The sequence below is a fragment of the Euprymna scolopes genome, chromosome 21 (genome assembly GCF_053919585.1).
Source record: "Euprymna scolopes isolate OS-2025 chromosome 21, ASM5391958v1, whole genome shotgun sequence".
NCBI lineage: Eukaryota > Metazoa > Mollusca > Cephalopoda > Sepiida > Sepiolidae > Euprymna > Euprymna scolopes.
Window position 1 is genome coordinate 71018970 of NC_136502.1, and position 17108 is coordinate 71036077.

General features: G+C 31.9%; 1 protein-coding gene across 1 annotated transcript in view; it reads right to left on the reverse strand.

Moving 5' to 3' along the window:
- LOC145243011 (uncharacterized) overlaps positions 1-17108 on the reverse strand; it is a 148232-nt gene that overhangs the window by 50466 nt on the left and 80658 nt on the right. Inside the window, exons 4-5 of the mRNA XM_080106129.1 lie at positions 13790-13929; positions 4857-4981 (exon numbers count right to left, since the gene is read on the reverse strand). Of these exons, the coding sequence (XP_079962255.1) occupies positions 4857-4981; positions 13790-13929 (265 nt within the window). The remainder of the gene's footprint in view (positions 1-4856; positions 4982-13789; positions 13930-17108) is intronic.

A 17108-nucleotide genomic window follows, 5' to 3' on the forward strand; every position in this document is an offset into this window, starting at 1 on the left:
TTATATTTTAATTTAAGCTATACACATCGTTGCACAAATAAAAAAAGAAATAATGCAAGATAAGGTTTTTGACTCTTGGGTACTTATGTATTTTTTGTTCCGTGCTGAACAGCTGGGGAGGGTGTTTTGAAACTAATGTGTGCTTCAGTCTTCTCAGATGCATATGATGGAAGATGGCATCGCACTCTGCCATCATATGCATCCGAGATCAATATCTCCTTCAAAATTTGGTGCTTATGCATTTTTGGTACCGCGCTATTTGTAAATAATGTTTTCAGGTCACATTCAAGTTTCACGCTAATTTTTTATTCAATCGTAAGGTGGAAGAATAGTGACAAAACACCCTCCCCTCCTCAAGGTTAAAATGGCTTTGTAAATAAAAACATTATTTCAGCACGGTACCAAAAATACATAAGTCCCAAAATTGTACTTTGTATTGTTCAACGCTTTTAATTATAAACTATATAAAAAAAAAACAAAGAAAAAACACACATGTACTCATTTTTAAACTTCTGTACTTCTGAATCTTAAAGCCCGTTTTTTCCGTGAGTGTAGTTGGGCAACACCCGATGAACGACGGAAACCGCCGGATTATATCGGGGAGCAAAAAGAAATGCGAGCGAGCAGACGGTAAAAATTGGAAGAAGAATAAAAGAAAGGAAAGGAAAGAGTTTAATAGAAAAAAAAGAAAAAAAGGCAGAGTATCATTGTGCCAACGTATTATAAACACCCCTAACCTTCCCATGTTAAGAACGGCTTTTGGAATAAACACACTAAACCTCGAAAGTTATTCTTAACACGGGGAGGGTGGGGTGTTTATTCCGAAAGCCGCTCTTAACATGGGGAGGCTGAGTGTGTTTATACTACGCTGGAGCAGGTCATAAGAAAATACCAAAATAACTTTCCATACGCAAACAAAACAAAAAAATATGGTACTTATGTATTTTTGGTGCCGCGCTGAAATAATAACGTTATTTCGAAAGCCAATTATGGAGAGGGAAGTTTTGTATATATTCTGTTGCCATAAAAAATGAATAAAACAGTAAAATTTATTAAATTATTACGGTAAGTGTTTTGTTTTATTTTCTGTCTTTTTTATTTGTGTTTTTATTGAATTCCGTTCGCTTGGTATAATCCGGCGGTTTCCGTGGTCCACTGGGCGTTGTCTAGCAAGACTCGCAGAAAAACGTGCTTTAAACTGCATAAGTACCAAACCTTCATAAAAAAAAACTCCGATTTATCTTAGTCAAATATCATGACAAATAAATAATGAATCAAATTATTTTTGCGAACAGAAAATATTTGTAAACTAAAACGTTTATTGTATCCAAAGTGTATAAATATATAATTGTATCATAATTAAAACATTTATATAAAAATCTGCGTAAGGAATTATAATTTTAATAAAACCATTTCGTAATGAGAACATCATTGTATTTTTATATAGTAAAAAAGTTATGATAATTAGAAGGTGCATATGTAAAAAAGTGTAAGAATTGACAATGGTATTTTAGTAATACGGTAAGGAAATAGTAATGCGTTCTCACTAAAGTAATAACAGGGGAAGTACATCTTTTCTGGTAATAATATAAATAAAGTTCGTTGCAATTTTTTTCGAGTTTCCGAAGTTTGTAATCGTGATATTTATTCAGAAATGATTACCCAATCTAATCAGGGAAGCCATGTTGGTTTTAATCTCTGGAGCGTTCTTTCTTGAATGAGGTTTCATTCATTCCAGAATGACAGAATATTTACTTGTCAGAATGAGATTTTGCGAAATGTAAGGAGGGAGAAATCATTATTTTTGAGATGGAGAAAAGGAAAGATTATGGTATGTGTATAAGCATATGAGCCAGAAAATTAGGACGAAACCCATATATGACACTAACGCAAAGAACCTCCCGGTGTCGAATGGTAGTGGAAGTAGTACTTTTTTTTTTAGAGGGGAAAAACAATTAATTCCATTGTATATCTGTGCGACCGTGATGATGTCACCCTGGGGTTAATTATAAGGTTTTATTATAACGAATTAATGTGTCAAAAAGGTTGTTCTATAGTTACATAATATAGCGCATAATAGTGCAGACATAATAAATTTGTATGTGACATCTGCTGTTGTAAACCTATGCTATTTTGGTCCAGAGGGGAAAACTGCGCCTCTTTTATTATATATAGGGATTATAAATGTGTATATGTTCATATATTTGGATTTTGAATCACTTCTAAATTTGAGTAGAATTCATCCTCTCCTTCCACTATATAACATCATATATATAATCAGATGTTTTCAATAACTGATCTGATACATTCATAGCTACAATGTCTTTCTGATCGTTATTGAAACATTTATTGATTTAAACATAATATAAAATTGCGTTATAATACATATGTGTATGTTTATATTTTTATTAATATCTATATTTATGTAATTGTATATACGTGTGTATGTGTATGTATGTATGTATGTATGTATGTATGTATATATTAGGTCTTTAATTTATGTCGGTGGACTGTGTTTACATTTTGACTATCCGTCAATGAGTTATTTGTGAAAAAATGTGTGAATTTGTTTATATCATCGTCAGTTACTATTCCAAAAGTGTCTGTCTCAACCAACCTTTTTATTTAAAAAAAAAAAAGTAAGCGTCTTTAATTTATGTCGGTGGACTGTGTTTACATTTTGACAATCCGTCGCTGAGTTTATTTGTGAAAAAATGTGTGAATTTGTTTATATCATCGTCAGTTACTATTCCAAAAGTGTATGTCTCAACCAAACTTTTTATTTAAAAAAAAAGCGGGAGACCAGTACCCGCATTAAGCTGGCCTGCAGTTTGACTTGTTGCTGGCTATCTTGCTCTTGCTTGTTGCTGGATGTCAACATTTTGAACCGAGAGAGAGATTTAGCTGTCGTACAAAGCTAAAACTCTATAACATCATCTTTGTATAGATACTCCCTCAGGTATTTGTCTATTATAAAAAAAAGAAAAAAGTCCTGTTGCGATAAAAAAGCTGTGACGTGTGTACGCCTGTAATGCTGGATGCATGTAACAATTATTCTGCCATCATTATTTGTATCTATGTATGTATATGTGTATGTATATTTATATATGTATGTGTGTGTATATTTATATATGTACATGTGAGTTTATATGTATTTATATCTATGTGTATATGTATGTATATGTGTCTATGTGTATATATGTTTGTGTGTGTACATATATACATTTATAAATGTTTGTATGCATGTATGTGTGTATATGCATGTATGTGTATGTATGCAGGTGTGTATGTATATGTTTTTGCATGTGTGCATGTATGTGTATATGTGTATTAATGCATATATATGTATGTGTATGTATATGTAAGTAAGTGTATGTATATATATGTGCATATGTGTACGTATATGTATGTGTAAGTATATGTGTGTATGTATTTGTATAGGTGGATGTATATGTATGCATATGTGTATGTATGAATGTGGGTATGTATATGTATGTTTGTGTATTATGCATTGTGTATGTACATGGGTATATATGAGCGTATGCTTATAGACATGTATATATGTATGTATGCATGTATACATTTATATGTATGTATACCAATGACCGTCTTGTTTATGTTTGCATGTGTGTGTATGTATGTGTATGTGTATATGTGCGTATTGTGTATTGTGTATGCACGCATGTATATGTGTGTGTGAGTGTATATATATGTATGTATAACAATGACCGTCTTTAGTGTCATGTCTGCTTGAGCATGTGAATTCGCTGGCAGGACTATATGTCATTTTTCGGGCTCATGAACTTTCAGTGTCTGAGGGAGTGGCATTCGTCTGACAAGACGTTGCAATCATCATGTACATTACTGGAGATCTATATCTCCACATATATGCATATAGGTAGGTGTATGTGTATGTATATATATATATGTATATATATATATGTATATGTCTCTATATATATTTGTGAGTGTATATATGTGTATAAGAGTTGTGTGTACGTCTGCATATGGATCCATGTATGTCTGCATATACATTGTTTATATATATGTGTGTGTGCGTATGTGTCTGTATATGGATGTGTAGAAATATACATATATATATATGTATATGTATGTATGCGTATTTGCGCGTGCGTTAACGTATGTATTAAGAAACAACCCATTGTAAACTGCAATGAATAAGTGGACGTGTAGTGACTACGAAAATTTTAAATGAACTCTATACCTGTCAGAAACATGACATCTACACTAACCCTTGCCCTCCCTCTATCTCCCTTTCTTTCCTCTCGTTCTCTCTCTCTCTTTCCCTCTCGCTCTCTCTCTCTCTACTAACATACCTTACTGAACGAGCAAAAAGCAGTTAAAATTTAAAACCTAAAACTTGAAACTCCCCTCCTCTACTTACCCTCCCTTTTTTCTTTACCATTCTCTCCCCTCCCCCTCCCTATATCCATATATCTCCACCCACGCCTACCTGAATCTGCTACCCCCTCACACAATACAATGTAATGTATCTTAACCTTCAAAACTGAAATATTGTCAATACCCGTCTCCCTCCCCCCTTATTATCTCCTACTTCGCCCCCTTTTTTACTTTCTGTCGTATTTCTTCTAAAACACTTCTTCCTAATACTAACAACCACTTCTGTAAGGTCTGACGAGGCTGTTGGATCGTAAACATGGTCCAACATCTGAAACATATGTAACCAAACAGATAAAACGGTAATAAAAAATAAAACACACACATACACACACACACACACACACACACACACATATATATATATATATATATATATATATATATATATATATATATATATGAAAGAGAGGGGGTATATTAATAAAGACTCTTACCTTATGTCGACATTCAAATCTCTAGTTAGAATCACGTTTCTTGCGACAACGCAACTGACCTCGTAAATTACAGAATTTTTTGTGACCACATCTCCGTCAATTCTTAACACTTTTATGACTTTTCCCTGAAAATGAATAAATGAACGAAAATAATTGAAATAGCATGACTAGCTAGATTTTGATATTTTCGGTCAGTGTTTCTTGCTTGTTGATTCCATACGGCATACACCAATAGCACACATTTGGATTCGTAAATCAAAACAAAACAAAAAATAATGAAAAACAAAAGACAGAAACAAACAAACAAACACAATTTATATCAAACGCATTATAATGTTACCACATCTGGACTGGTGAATTTATCACTAGTCTCTCACTCTTAAAAAAAGAGAGTCTCTAATCTAATAGATTCCGCTCTATCAGCCAAGCTCCAACCCCTGTTTCATCACGATAATGTTGCATCCCTGTGTCTGTTTTACAAGTACTTTAATGAAATGTGTTCTGACGAACTCATAGTATTTGTATCCCCTCCAGATAAATATCCTTGACTAACCAGAAAAGAAGCAAAATCCCACCCCTTAACTGTACAGGTTCCCAAATGCTAACAAGCTTCTATTCTAATGGTTTCTTTCCTCGAACTACTAGACTATAGAATTCTTTCCTTTTTTCTTGCTTCCTTGACAGTACTAATGGGCAGGTATTTAAATGTAATGCGAACAGATATCTTGCTGCTCAGTTCCCTACACAATGCCCTTATATGCATGGTCATCTAATGTCCAAGTATAAATGTCTTGTTTGAGGTAAATAAGACTTTAAAAAAGAACAATATTTTCTACTGAACACTTCTAGCGTGCAAACTAAATTTGGCATCAGTAAAATATTACTTTTCATGGACTGTTCCCTCTCACAAAAAAGGGAAAAATTTCACATGCAAAATAAAATGAATAGTAATTATAAATGTACTTGGTAATTGACAACTTTGTATGAAGTTATTTTCTAATAGTTTTATCTTCTTGTATATAAAAAAGGAGACGCAATCCCCTCCCTGGACGAAACTATCTTAAGTTGACAGCAACAGATGGCACATAAAAGATTACTATGTTTGCGCCATTAGCCATTACGTTATCTAGCTATAGACCACAATTACATACACATTATTTCGTAATATTAAAAAAATTACATTTAGTCCGAGGAGCGCCATGACCATCATCGTCCTAACCTAAAGAGGAAGTAGTTAAAATTTCGCCCTTACTTGACCGACTACTCTTACGACACCATTCTACACTGAGTTCTTTTATACTTTTACAAACCTTTCCTGGAGTTTAACTGTCATTAACTGACTACAGATTTCTGACACATACACATACTCTTAGCCCTTACATCCCACAAAAAATTCTAATGATTTCTCCCTGTTAAATATCCGGCGCCGCTGATTGGATGAGAAGTATTCATTCTACAATTCCAACAATCGGTTATTCCACCAAATAAATGAACAATTATCAGCTACTAAACACACCACCATTTTTCGGTACGTGCACATTAATCTTATATTATATTTATTATTCATGGATTTGTTCTGCTTATACACTCTGATCTTATATTATTTACTTGTGAAAATATTATACTCCCAAAATATAAATGCTGACCACCTGCGCGATACAACTCCTGTTTATAGACACTCGGATGGAAGGACACTTACGGATAGAGAGATACAGAGAGTGGGGGTGAGAGAGACAGAGAGAAATAAGCTGTTTTTATTTTTAACAGAGCTGAAGTTAACGGTACCTCTGCATTGTATTTTCTAAAGATTAAAATTGAATAATGTTTATTCTTACAAGAACGTTTATACATTTACCTAGCATTAAAAATCCAAATTATACAATGGAGATGAAGTTGGCTTTTTTTTTTCGTAAACGAAACTTAATTTGCTTCGATAAAATTTTGTTTGGCGTACCGTTGAATTTTTTCCCCTAAACAATAAAATAGATTAAATTTATTATTACAAGAATGTTTATACATTTGCAGAGCGATTAAAAATAAAATTATATATATATATAAAAAAAAATACGTTTAGTATTTTTACAAAATCAAATTTATGCAACGGGGATAGTTTATTTTTAGAAGAATGTTTATGCATTTGTCTACCGATTAAACAAAAAAACATCTAGGAAAAACCACGTTTACTATTGCGGCACATTCTTGTAAGAGTTAACTTTATTTCATTTATTTCTTTTTATTTGTGTGTTTTTCTTATGACCTGCCCATCATCATCATCATGACGAGCTACTTGCCTGGACAATGTGACTCTTCCTCTCCAGAGTTTCCTATCTTCCATCAGTTGCCTCAGATCTTCAGTTTCACAGTTGGCGTCGTGTGCTATTTGTTGGGTGTAGGTGGATCTAGGTTGTCTTCTGCTTGCGCGTCCGTGTCGTGGAGTCTATAGCAATACATCACTCACCTGCCCAATTGTAGTGTAAACAAACCCAACCTCCCCATATTAAGTAGCCCAACCTCCCTATGTTAAGAATCGCTTCTGAGGCTGGGGTGTGTTTATTCCGAAAGTCATTCTTAACATGGGGAGGTTGGGTTTGTTTATAATACGTTGGCACAATGATACTCTGCTCTTTCTTTTTTTTCCTATTAAAATCATTCCTTTACTTTTTTCTTCTTACTATTTTTAACGTCCGTTCGCTCGCGTTTCTTTTTGCGCAATCGGTATAATCCGGCGGTTTCCGTCGTTCGCCGGGCGTTGCCCACCGAGAATCACGGTAAAACCGACTTACGACTGAAGAAATACCGAAGTTTGACAATGAGTATATCTCCTTTTTTATATTAAAAGCGCTGAACAATACAAAGTACAATTTTGGGTACTTATGTATTTTTGGTACCATGCTGAAATAATGTTTTTATTTACAAAGCCATTTTAAAACCTTCGAGAGGGGAAGGTGCTTTGTCAATATTTAAAAAATTAGTGTGAAACTTGAATTTAACATGAAAACACTATTTACAAATAGTGCGGCACCAAAAATGCATAATCAATGTAGAGGATGCATATTTTTCTAGATTTCTTAAACATAGGTATGTCTACAGCTTCACAAACATCATTATATAGGAACGATTTTTGTCTCGCATTTACATTTTTTTTGTATGCTGTAAAACATTTGTAAAAATTATTAGCAGTTCATTTAAAACTTCTTTTAAATGGTAAAAAGGTTAGGATGATAATATCAAATTACACTTACATAGTGTTACATACGGGGGGGTATAGCTTTGGCGAGCGCTGGAGGTACATATTATTATTACATTTATTAAAAAATAAAGCAACTGGTTAGGCTATTTTGGCAGTACATACCTTAGTAATTTAATATTTGGCCAACAACAAAAATAACAGCTGTATTTGAAATTTTTATGCGGGGGGAGGGGCTGATGCATGCTACCACCGGGAAACGCCGGTTAACGGGTCCTGCTAGTTTTACATAATGCAAAATCTCGGAAAAGAAATTCTATTTTCGCAAGCATTTGAGCGATTGTGCAAAAAAGGATAAAAAATGATTAAGAAATAACTGTTACCAACGACATTAAAAGTAACTTTTCTATCTGGATATTTTTGTGTGTTTCAAAGTATTTTAGAGCGCCTTTATGACATTTTTATATTTCCTTCAACTCTGATATTGTTACAGTTTGCTTTCAAAATGGCCAACAACACTTTGGCAGACATCTCCGAAGTCTGATGGGTTTTTTTTTTTTGTCATTTAGGGTGTTTTTCTACAAATACACAACAAAGAACTGTTTACTTTTCTACCTTACTGAAAGGAAAAACGATAAAAAAAAAAAGAAAAAGTAATCAGACCTAAAAGATACTTTAGTACTTTTAAACACGAAGAAAATTATCCAGGTAGGTAGAAAAGTAACATTTATTGCCTTTGGTAACAATAATTTGTTGACTATTTGTTTTTGTTTTTTAACTGTATATTCAAAATAGTCGCTCTAATTTTGATAAAAATCCACTACATGATTTTGATTTTAGAAAATGTTTAAAATATAAAGCTTAAGCTTAGGGGGTTTTAAGAAGAAATTTAAATTCAGGGAATCTTGTTTAATGCGTATCGAAGGACTATGGATCAATGCAAATATGTGATTTTTTATTCATCTTGAAAACAATTTAAAATATTCCAGAGAAACTGAAATTCGAGCAATATTTATTAATTTATATATAATTACAATTTCATAGAAATCGAAAATATCTGAATTTTCATTAAATGCGTTCACATCCGTTTTACTTCTTTTCGTTAAAACTAAATTAAACTAAATATAGCCGAACCCTTTACTTTTTGCAGCTGTATTCCAAAATTTATAATTATCAGTTAATTAGCTTGGGAGTAAATTCTGTACGTGTAAATATAAGCACATGCTATGTATATGTAGTTTTGCGGTATTTATTTCAGCAATGCTCAATTCATGAATAGAGCTTAGTAGTTGTCTAAAAATATATTTATTACAAGTAGGCTATACAGAAATATTTGTGTTTCATCCTCAAGAGCAATCATCAGGCTAATTGCATGAATTTACATTGTATGAACGTTTTTTAGAGTTAAATTTTGCTCGCTAAAACTTTCAAGCAGAATCCTTGATTTTATTACGCCACCCTATCTATTCATTTCTATCGACCAATGGATTTATGTCTTTGTCTTTAAAAGAGTTTTTTTGGACAATTCACTATCCAATTTAATTCAATTAATTTGGCCAAAAAATAAACTAAGCATGCTTCAGTTGACAAGCAGAAAATATTTAATATTTTGTTTAATGAGAAAATGTAATTTTTCTCGAAATGGGTATAAGCAATTGTTCATGTTCAAATGATTTTCAATCAAATCCGGTACATTCTTGAATTATATATATATATATATATATATATATATATATATATATATATATATGACGTTAAAAGCACTATATGTATATATATATGTATATATATATATATATATATATATATATATATATATATATATATATATATATATGACGTTAAAAGCATTAAAAAAATAAATGTTTAATTTCAATTGTATCTGCCGCGGTAGTCGGTAGCCGATTGGTTCGGGTCCTTGCTAATGAAGCCAGACATGACTTCTGTTTCCAGGGATCGAATCTCTCGACTGGCGTTAATCGTGACACCTGTACTGCTGATTCCCGAAAGGATGAAACACTAGTGTCTGTAGGTATTTAATTATTATAGTAAATAATTATATATATTGTTGTTGTTAAGAAGCATATATATATATTGTTGTTGTTAAGAAGCTTACAAGCCAAAAACTTAATGTTAGGTTTAAAAGCTTAACCTTAAAGAGAATATATTAATGTTTATATAGTAATGCCAACCAAGACGAAAAACTAATACAAACTTGATTATTCATATACTGATTACTCATATACTGATTACTCATATATTGACTACTCCACTCATATACGCTTTTAAACAAATTTTTTAAAACTTGATCAAAGAAAAGATAGAGACGATGTCCGTTTGCGAATTTGAGATATTACGGTCTAGGAAGTATATTAAAACTTCTCCCGGAATCTAACCAACACGAGAACCCCCACCAAAAAAGCCTTTCGTGGACATACACAAACCCTCGTGCTCATTTTACCTTTTATATAATAGACTAGCAGGGGTGCCCAGCGTTGCCTGGGTGTTTGTAGGTGTTAAAAAAAAGGGTGGAACCCGTACCGCGAAGGAGGAAAAGAAGGTGAAAAAAAGAGTTGGTAATTAACTTTTGTCCTGGTGACGAAAAACGAAATGAAAAAATTAAAAAAAAGCTAGAGAGAAAGGTGGGATCGAACTCGATAACCATTACACTATAGTGGATAGCGAAATGGATGAATTGGTAATTAAGTTAAGAATCACGCAGGCGCAGAAATGAACGTCTGGCTGGAGGACAGTTAAGCTTCCCGCTTTCTGCCGTATTTGTTTCCCGATGATGTTGGGGAAAACCTTCCCCCCCCCCAAAAAAAAGGGGGAACTCTGGCAGTGTCCAAATAAATAGCAATTGTCTGATATGAAAGGTTTTCCCCACATTAATGAAACTTAATTGACTTCCAAACGTCCCGGCCCGGAAAGCCAGGCGGATGGCTTTGCTTTGATTACATTCGCTTTATTTATACGAAAAAAAAAAAAACAAAAACAAAAAAAACACTCGAAACGAGGGAATTTTTAAAACTCGATCAAAATAAAGATAGAAACGACGTCCATTTTCTAATCTGAGATATTACAATCTAGCAAGAATAAAGAAACTTTTCCAAAATAGTAATCGACGCGAGAAGCCCGGCAAAAAAAAAGCCTTTCTTGGATATACAAAAACGCTCGTGCCCGTTTTCCCTTTTATATATATAGACTAGCCGGGTACCCGGCGTTGCCCGGGTGTTTAGAGGTGTGTGTGTTGATGGGCGGGGGGTAAATCAAAACAAAAGAATAAGCGAAGTAATAACCGTGTTTAAATAATAAATAAATAAATAAAACAATAAACGAACGTGATGCAAACGAACGATGTTATATATATATATATATATATATATATATATATATATATATATATATATATATATTTGAGTTCCCTCTGTCATAATCGAAACCGAAATAAAACTGACACCCTTTCTAACTCAATAAACAACAACATATGCAAATAATAAATAAAATATTTATCAATATTCAAATTTTATTTTTAGCTGCAATATTTTAAGTCTAAAAAATTCTTATTTTTTACTTTACTAGAATTTCTTGTCCTTTACTTTTCCAGGTTTAATAAAATCTTAAGAATATTACTTTTCATGCGCGCATTTTACCATATAACCCATGATTTTTCCAGGCATTGCTATTGTATTAATATATAAATTTATAATATTTATTAATGATTGTCAAAAAAAATTAGCTCTCAAACACACATTTATGCAATAGTTATCATTCAATCACAGTAGTTCCGAGCCAGGGTCTCTACCGAGACTGCGGTTCATGAATTCGTGATCTGTATAGAGCGTAAACTAACAAAAAAGAAGATGGCACTCGGTGTCTTTTTAGATATTGCTGGAGCTTTTGACAACATACCCTTCAGTAGTATGTTCAAGTCGCTACGAGAACTCAATGTGCCACCAGTACTCATCCGATGGATTGAGTATATGGTGAGGCAGAACAGTTCAAGTAGAACTACTGAGGGCAACTGTTAAAAGGGAAGTAGTTAAATGAAACCCCCAAAGTGGGATTTTATCACCTTTACTATGGAACTGTAAGCTGAATCCTCTTTTAAAGGAGTTTAAAAATAGGAATATTTATGCCCAGGCTGATGCTGATGACATCGCAGTGCTGGTCGCGGGTTCAAAAGCATCATTGGTCAGACGCATTGCCAAAATTGGGACTACATTTTTCATCAAATGTGATAACGAAAAATTTGAGTTCATTCAAAGAATATGTGTATCATAGAATTCACTAATATTTTTAATCGATAAATTCACCATTTTTTCCTATAAAATCATAAGGAGAGTTAAAAAAAAAATTAGTTATTAAAAAAAAATTCGGTTTTTTAATTATAAAAAAAACCGATACACGGGATTGAACCTAAAATCTTTCCACCAACCCCCGGTACTCTAACCGTTACGCTAACATGTCATATTGGCCAAACCGCAGTAAAAAATATTTATATACAAAAAAAAGTTATGCAAAATAAAAAAAAAAAAGCGTTAGTCACTTATGTATGTACTTACTCTCCTGTTTGTGAACCCACATATTTTGTTGTAACATTTTTTCTACTGAACCAATTTTCGAAAAAATTTTTTCAAAATGTAGCTAATGAGGTGTTCTATCCAACTATATAACCTGTTTGAAATTTGGTTGCGAACGGAATTAGTGGTGGGGGTTTGAATGTGTCTCGATTCATTCAATTTCGGACTTAAGCATATATTCAACCACTACCGTGGTTGAATGATATATATATATATATATATATATATATATATATATATATATATATATATATATATATATATATATATATATATATAACTTTTTTGCAAAATGAAAAGCATACTCAATAGAATAAAAGATTAAAAAATTCATCAATTAATTAATTAGTTAATCGATAAGTTAATGAAATTGAATTCCATAAAGCCCCAAAAGAAGCATCTGGTGTGAATGAGTTAAAGTGTAGTTCAAAATCAATTAAATTTAAAAATAAAAAAATCAATAAAGTTGTACTCCGTAGGGCCCATAATGAAGAAAATGCACTCCAAACTTTGAATGGATTAAAATTCCAAATGTCAATTAAATTCAATGAATTCTATTATCTCGATATAAAGATCATATTTACTTTTGTAATTATATATATATATATATATATATATATATATATATATATATATATATATATATATATATATATATATATATACATGTGCGTGTGTGTGTGTGTGTGTGTGGCATAACGTTGACATACCGGTTCTCATCAGACCACTGAAGTTAAGCAACATTAAGCCTGACTAGTGCCAGATGGGTAATCATTTGGAAATTTTTTGCACGGTATATGCTTTCCGTTTATGTCGGCATTATTTTCAGCAGTGGTCCTGAATTTCTACCTGCCACTGATATTTAATAACACTGACTCAGGAGAGGTGTGAGTGAAGATTGCGCAACTCTTACCACAAAAATTCCACGTGTAGGAACCCTTACAGTGGGTATCCAGTCTGCCAAGACCGAAGGAAGCTACCATATCTGGCTAGAAAAGAGTGAGTATGGCGGAGGAAAGAGAGGGTAATATGGGGAGAGAGAAACGGAGAAAGATAGAAAGGTTGATAAGAGAGGTAGAGAGATAGAAGTTTAAATAGAAATCTGTTACACTTTTATCCCCCCCCCTGATTATCTACAACTTTCAAATGTATGGATAACTTACCGTTAATGGAATGGTTACTTGCACTGGAGTATTCTTCACCGTTTTCAACAAGGTTTGTTTGCCGCTGCTTGATTGTGGAATAATGTAATAATCTCCATTTTTATTCAAAGTAACTTCCATATTCGTTTGGGTACACTTTCCTGTTGAAAAAAAAAGAACAAATAAATACCATTATTAAATTAAATTCCGCATATCAACTTTTCTCTCGCAACAGGCGCGCCAGATAGCATTACACACACACACACACACACACACACACACACACACACACACACACACACACACACACACACACACACAGACACACACACACAGACACACACAGACACACACACACACACACACACACACACACACACACACACATATATATATATATATATATATAAATATAAAACCGGACTAGAGTGCTCAATGTGTAGCCAGAGCAGTATATAGGAAATTTATTACTGAGTTCAGAATGAGTTTACAAATTGTTTCAGCTAGAGGAAAATCCTCAAAGAGACGAAATATCCAACTAGCATCGTCAGAATTCATAGATGGACTAAGTTATAAAATCAAATAAGAATGGAAAAATCGTAGATGAAGGGAGTTAGAAAAGAAGGGGTGAGTGGAAGGGAGAGGACGTTGGAATTTAAAGTAGTAGGAGTGTATACAATAAGAGAGGGGTTTATAATTAAATATTAATTATGTGTTAATTCTTATATACGTTTTTTTTTAGTTTATAACGGTTTAAAATTAAAAGACGCTATTCTTATTTATAACGGCATAAGTAACAGTTAATTTAAAGGATCGCCATGACAACAGGTAGGAGAGTTAATGTTAGTGGGCATGGTGTGGTGGGAGGGGGAAGAGAACGGGTTGAAAATGGGGTTTGAAGTGATTTAGCAGGGCGGGGAGTGATTGAAAGATATTTATTGTTTATAAAAAAAGGAAAGAAAAAGAAAAGGAAAAATAAATTAATGAATTATACGTTACAGGTTTATTTTGATAGTATAATGATAGGTAAGAATATCAGTCAGTAAATAAAATAAATTAAAAATTAAAATATTAATAAATAATTGTTAATGATAAGTAAATAAAATACACACACACATAAATACACATACACGCGTACACCTGTACAATGTACGGAGACACATCAATGGAGGGAGAACACATGCCTAAGTTTATACAAAAAACACAGATACGTAAACATAAAAATATAAATATACACATATATATACATATACATGCATATATATATATATAAATATATATATAATATATATATATACACGCACATGCACATATATATATATATATATATATATATATATATATATATATATATATATATATATATATATATATATATATATATATATATATATATATAAATTAGCCGGGCAGGTAGAAATTATACGTTACAGGTTTATTTTAATAAAATAAAATAGGTGAAAATTTCAGTAAGTAACTTAAATAATAGATTAATAAAATGAAGGAAAAATTTATGATAATAAATAACACACATACACAAATACAAACACACGCATACATATGTACAGCATATGCACATACGTCAATGGGGGAAGAGCACATGCCTGAGTATAAACACATATATAAATACAAATACACATACATACAAATACACACACATACACATACATATACATATATATACATACATATATATATAAATATAAATTAGCTGGGAGGGGGGGAATTGAAAAATATATTATAAATTATTTATTATTTATTAATTTTTAATTTTCGGGCGTTGTAGTTGAAAGAAAGAGAGAAGGAAAATATAAATTAATGAATTATAAGTTACAGGTTTATTTTAATAATATAGAAATACGTAAGAATATCAGTAAGTTAATCAAATAATAATAAATTAATAAAATTATTAGGGAGAAGTTTATGATAAGTGAATAAAACACATACACACAAAAATACACACACACATAAAAACACATGTAGAAGATACGCACACAAATACAAATACATATATATATACACATACATATATATACATATACAAATATATATATACATATATATACACACACACACACACACACACACACACACACACACACACACACACACACACATATATATATATATATATATATATATATATATATATATATATATATATATATATATATATATATATATATATATATAAATTAGCCGGGCAGGGAGAGATTGAAAAAAATATTTTTTTTGTTTTTTATTTATTATTTATAATTTTTTGAATTGTCAGACGTTAAGTTGAAAGCAAGAAGGGGAAAATCGGAGGGTAAATAGGTGAATTATACGTTATAGGTTTATTTTGATAAAATAAAAATAAGTAAGAATATCAGTAAGTTAATTAAATAATAAATAAAAATTTATATAATTATTAAGAAAATGTTAATAATAAGTAAATAACAAAAACACACAAATACATACACATGAATACACATGTACAAAATATGTACACACATCAATGGGGGAGAAGTATGTGCTTGAGTATATGTACATACACAAATACGTAAATATATGTAAATAAGCTCCGTGTTAAAAATATGATAATTATTATAGAGAGAATTAGTAAGAGGTAAATATAAAAGAAAAATATATAATATATGTAGATGGTAAGTTAAATAATTAATTAAAGTAGAAGGTAAGTAAATGATTAGTTGTTAACAAGTAGATAATAGACCGAGAAGCAAGTCAGAGGATACCAATTGTGATAAGTACGTAATTAAAACATTAGAAATCAAGACCTAACCATGGAAATAGCCAATAAGAAACTATGAGGCGAGAACTCTAAGTAATTCGCAGATAATAAGGATAGACATATTACCAGACGTTATGGGTTGTAAATGTGTGGTAGATATGACTGCGTCGTCGTATATGGGTGTATAGTATTCATGCTAAGGGGCTATTAATTAACGGGCTTGGGGGTAAAGTTAGAAGGCAGTTATTTTGATAAGAATGATAAGGGTTGGGATTTAGGTTTTAAATAACGACATAAGGAGTGAATAAGGCAAAGGGGGGTACAAGAATGAGTTAGGCAAAGAGAGATGCAGCTAAAAAATGGTGGGGATAAATAGGTGGGGGTTCTGTGGAGGGGTTCTTTTAGAATGAATGGGTTGTAAATAGGGTGTGTGTAATTAAGGATCAAGTGAGTTGCGAGTTAGTGTTAGATTTTAGGGGTGGGTTATAGCTATTACTAGAAGGGTGAGAAGTTGCTTAAGAGGTGGGATTTATAATGTTTATAATTAAGTGAGGTTTCAGTTTTTTTATTTAGAAGTTTATCTCTATCTCTAAAATTAGTAATCAGTAT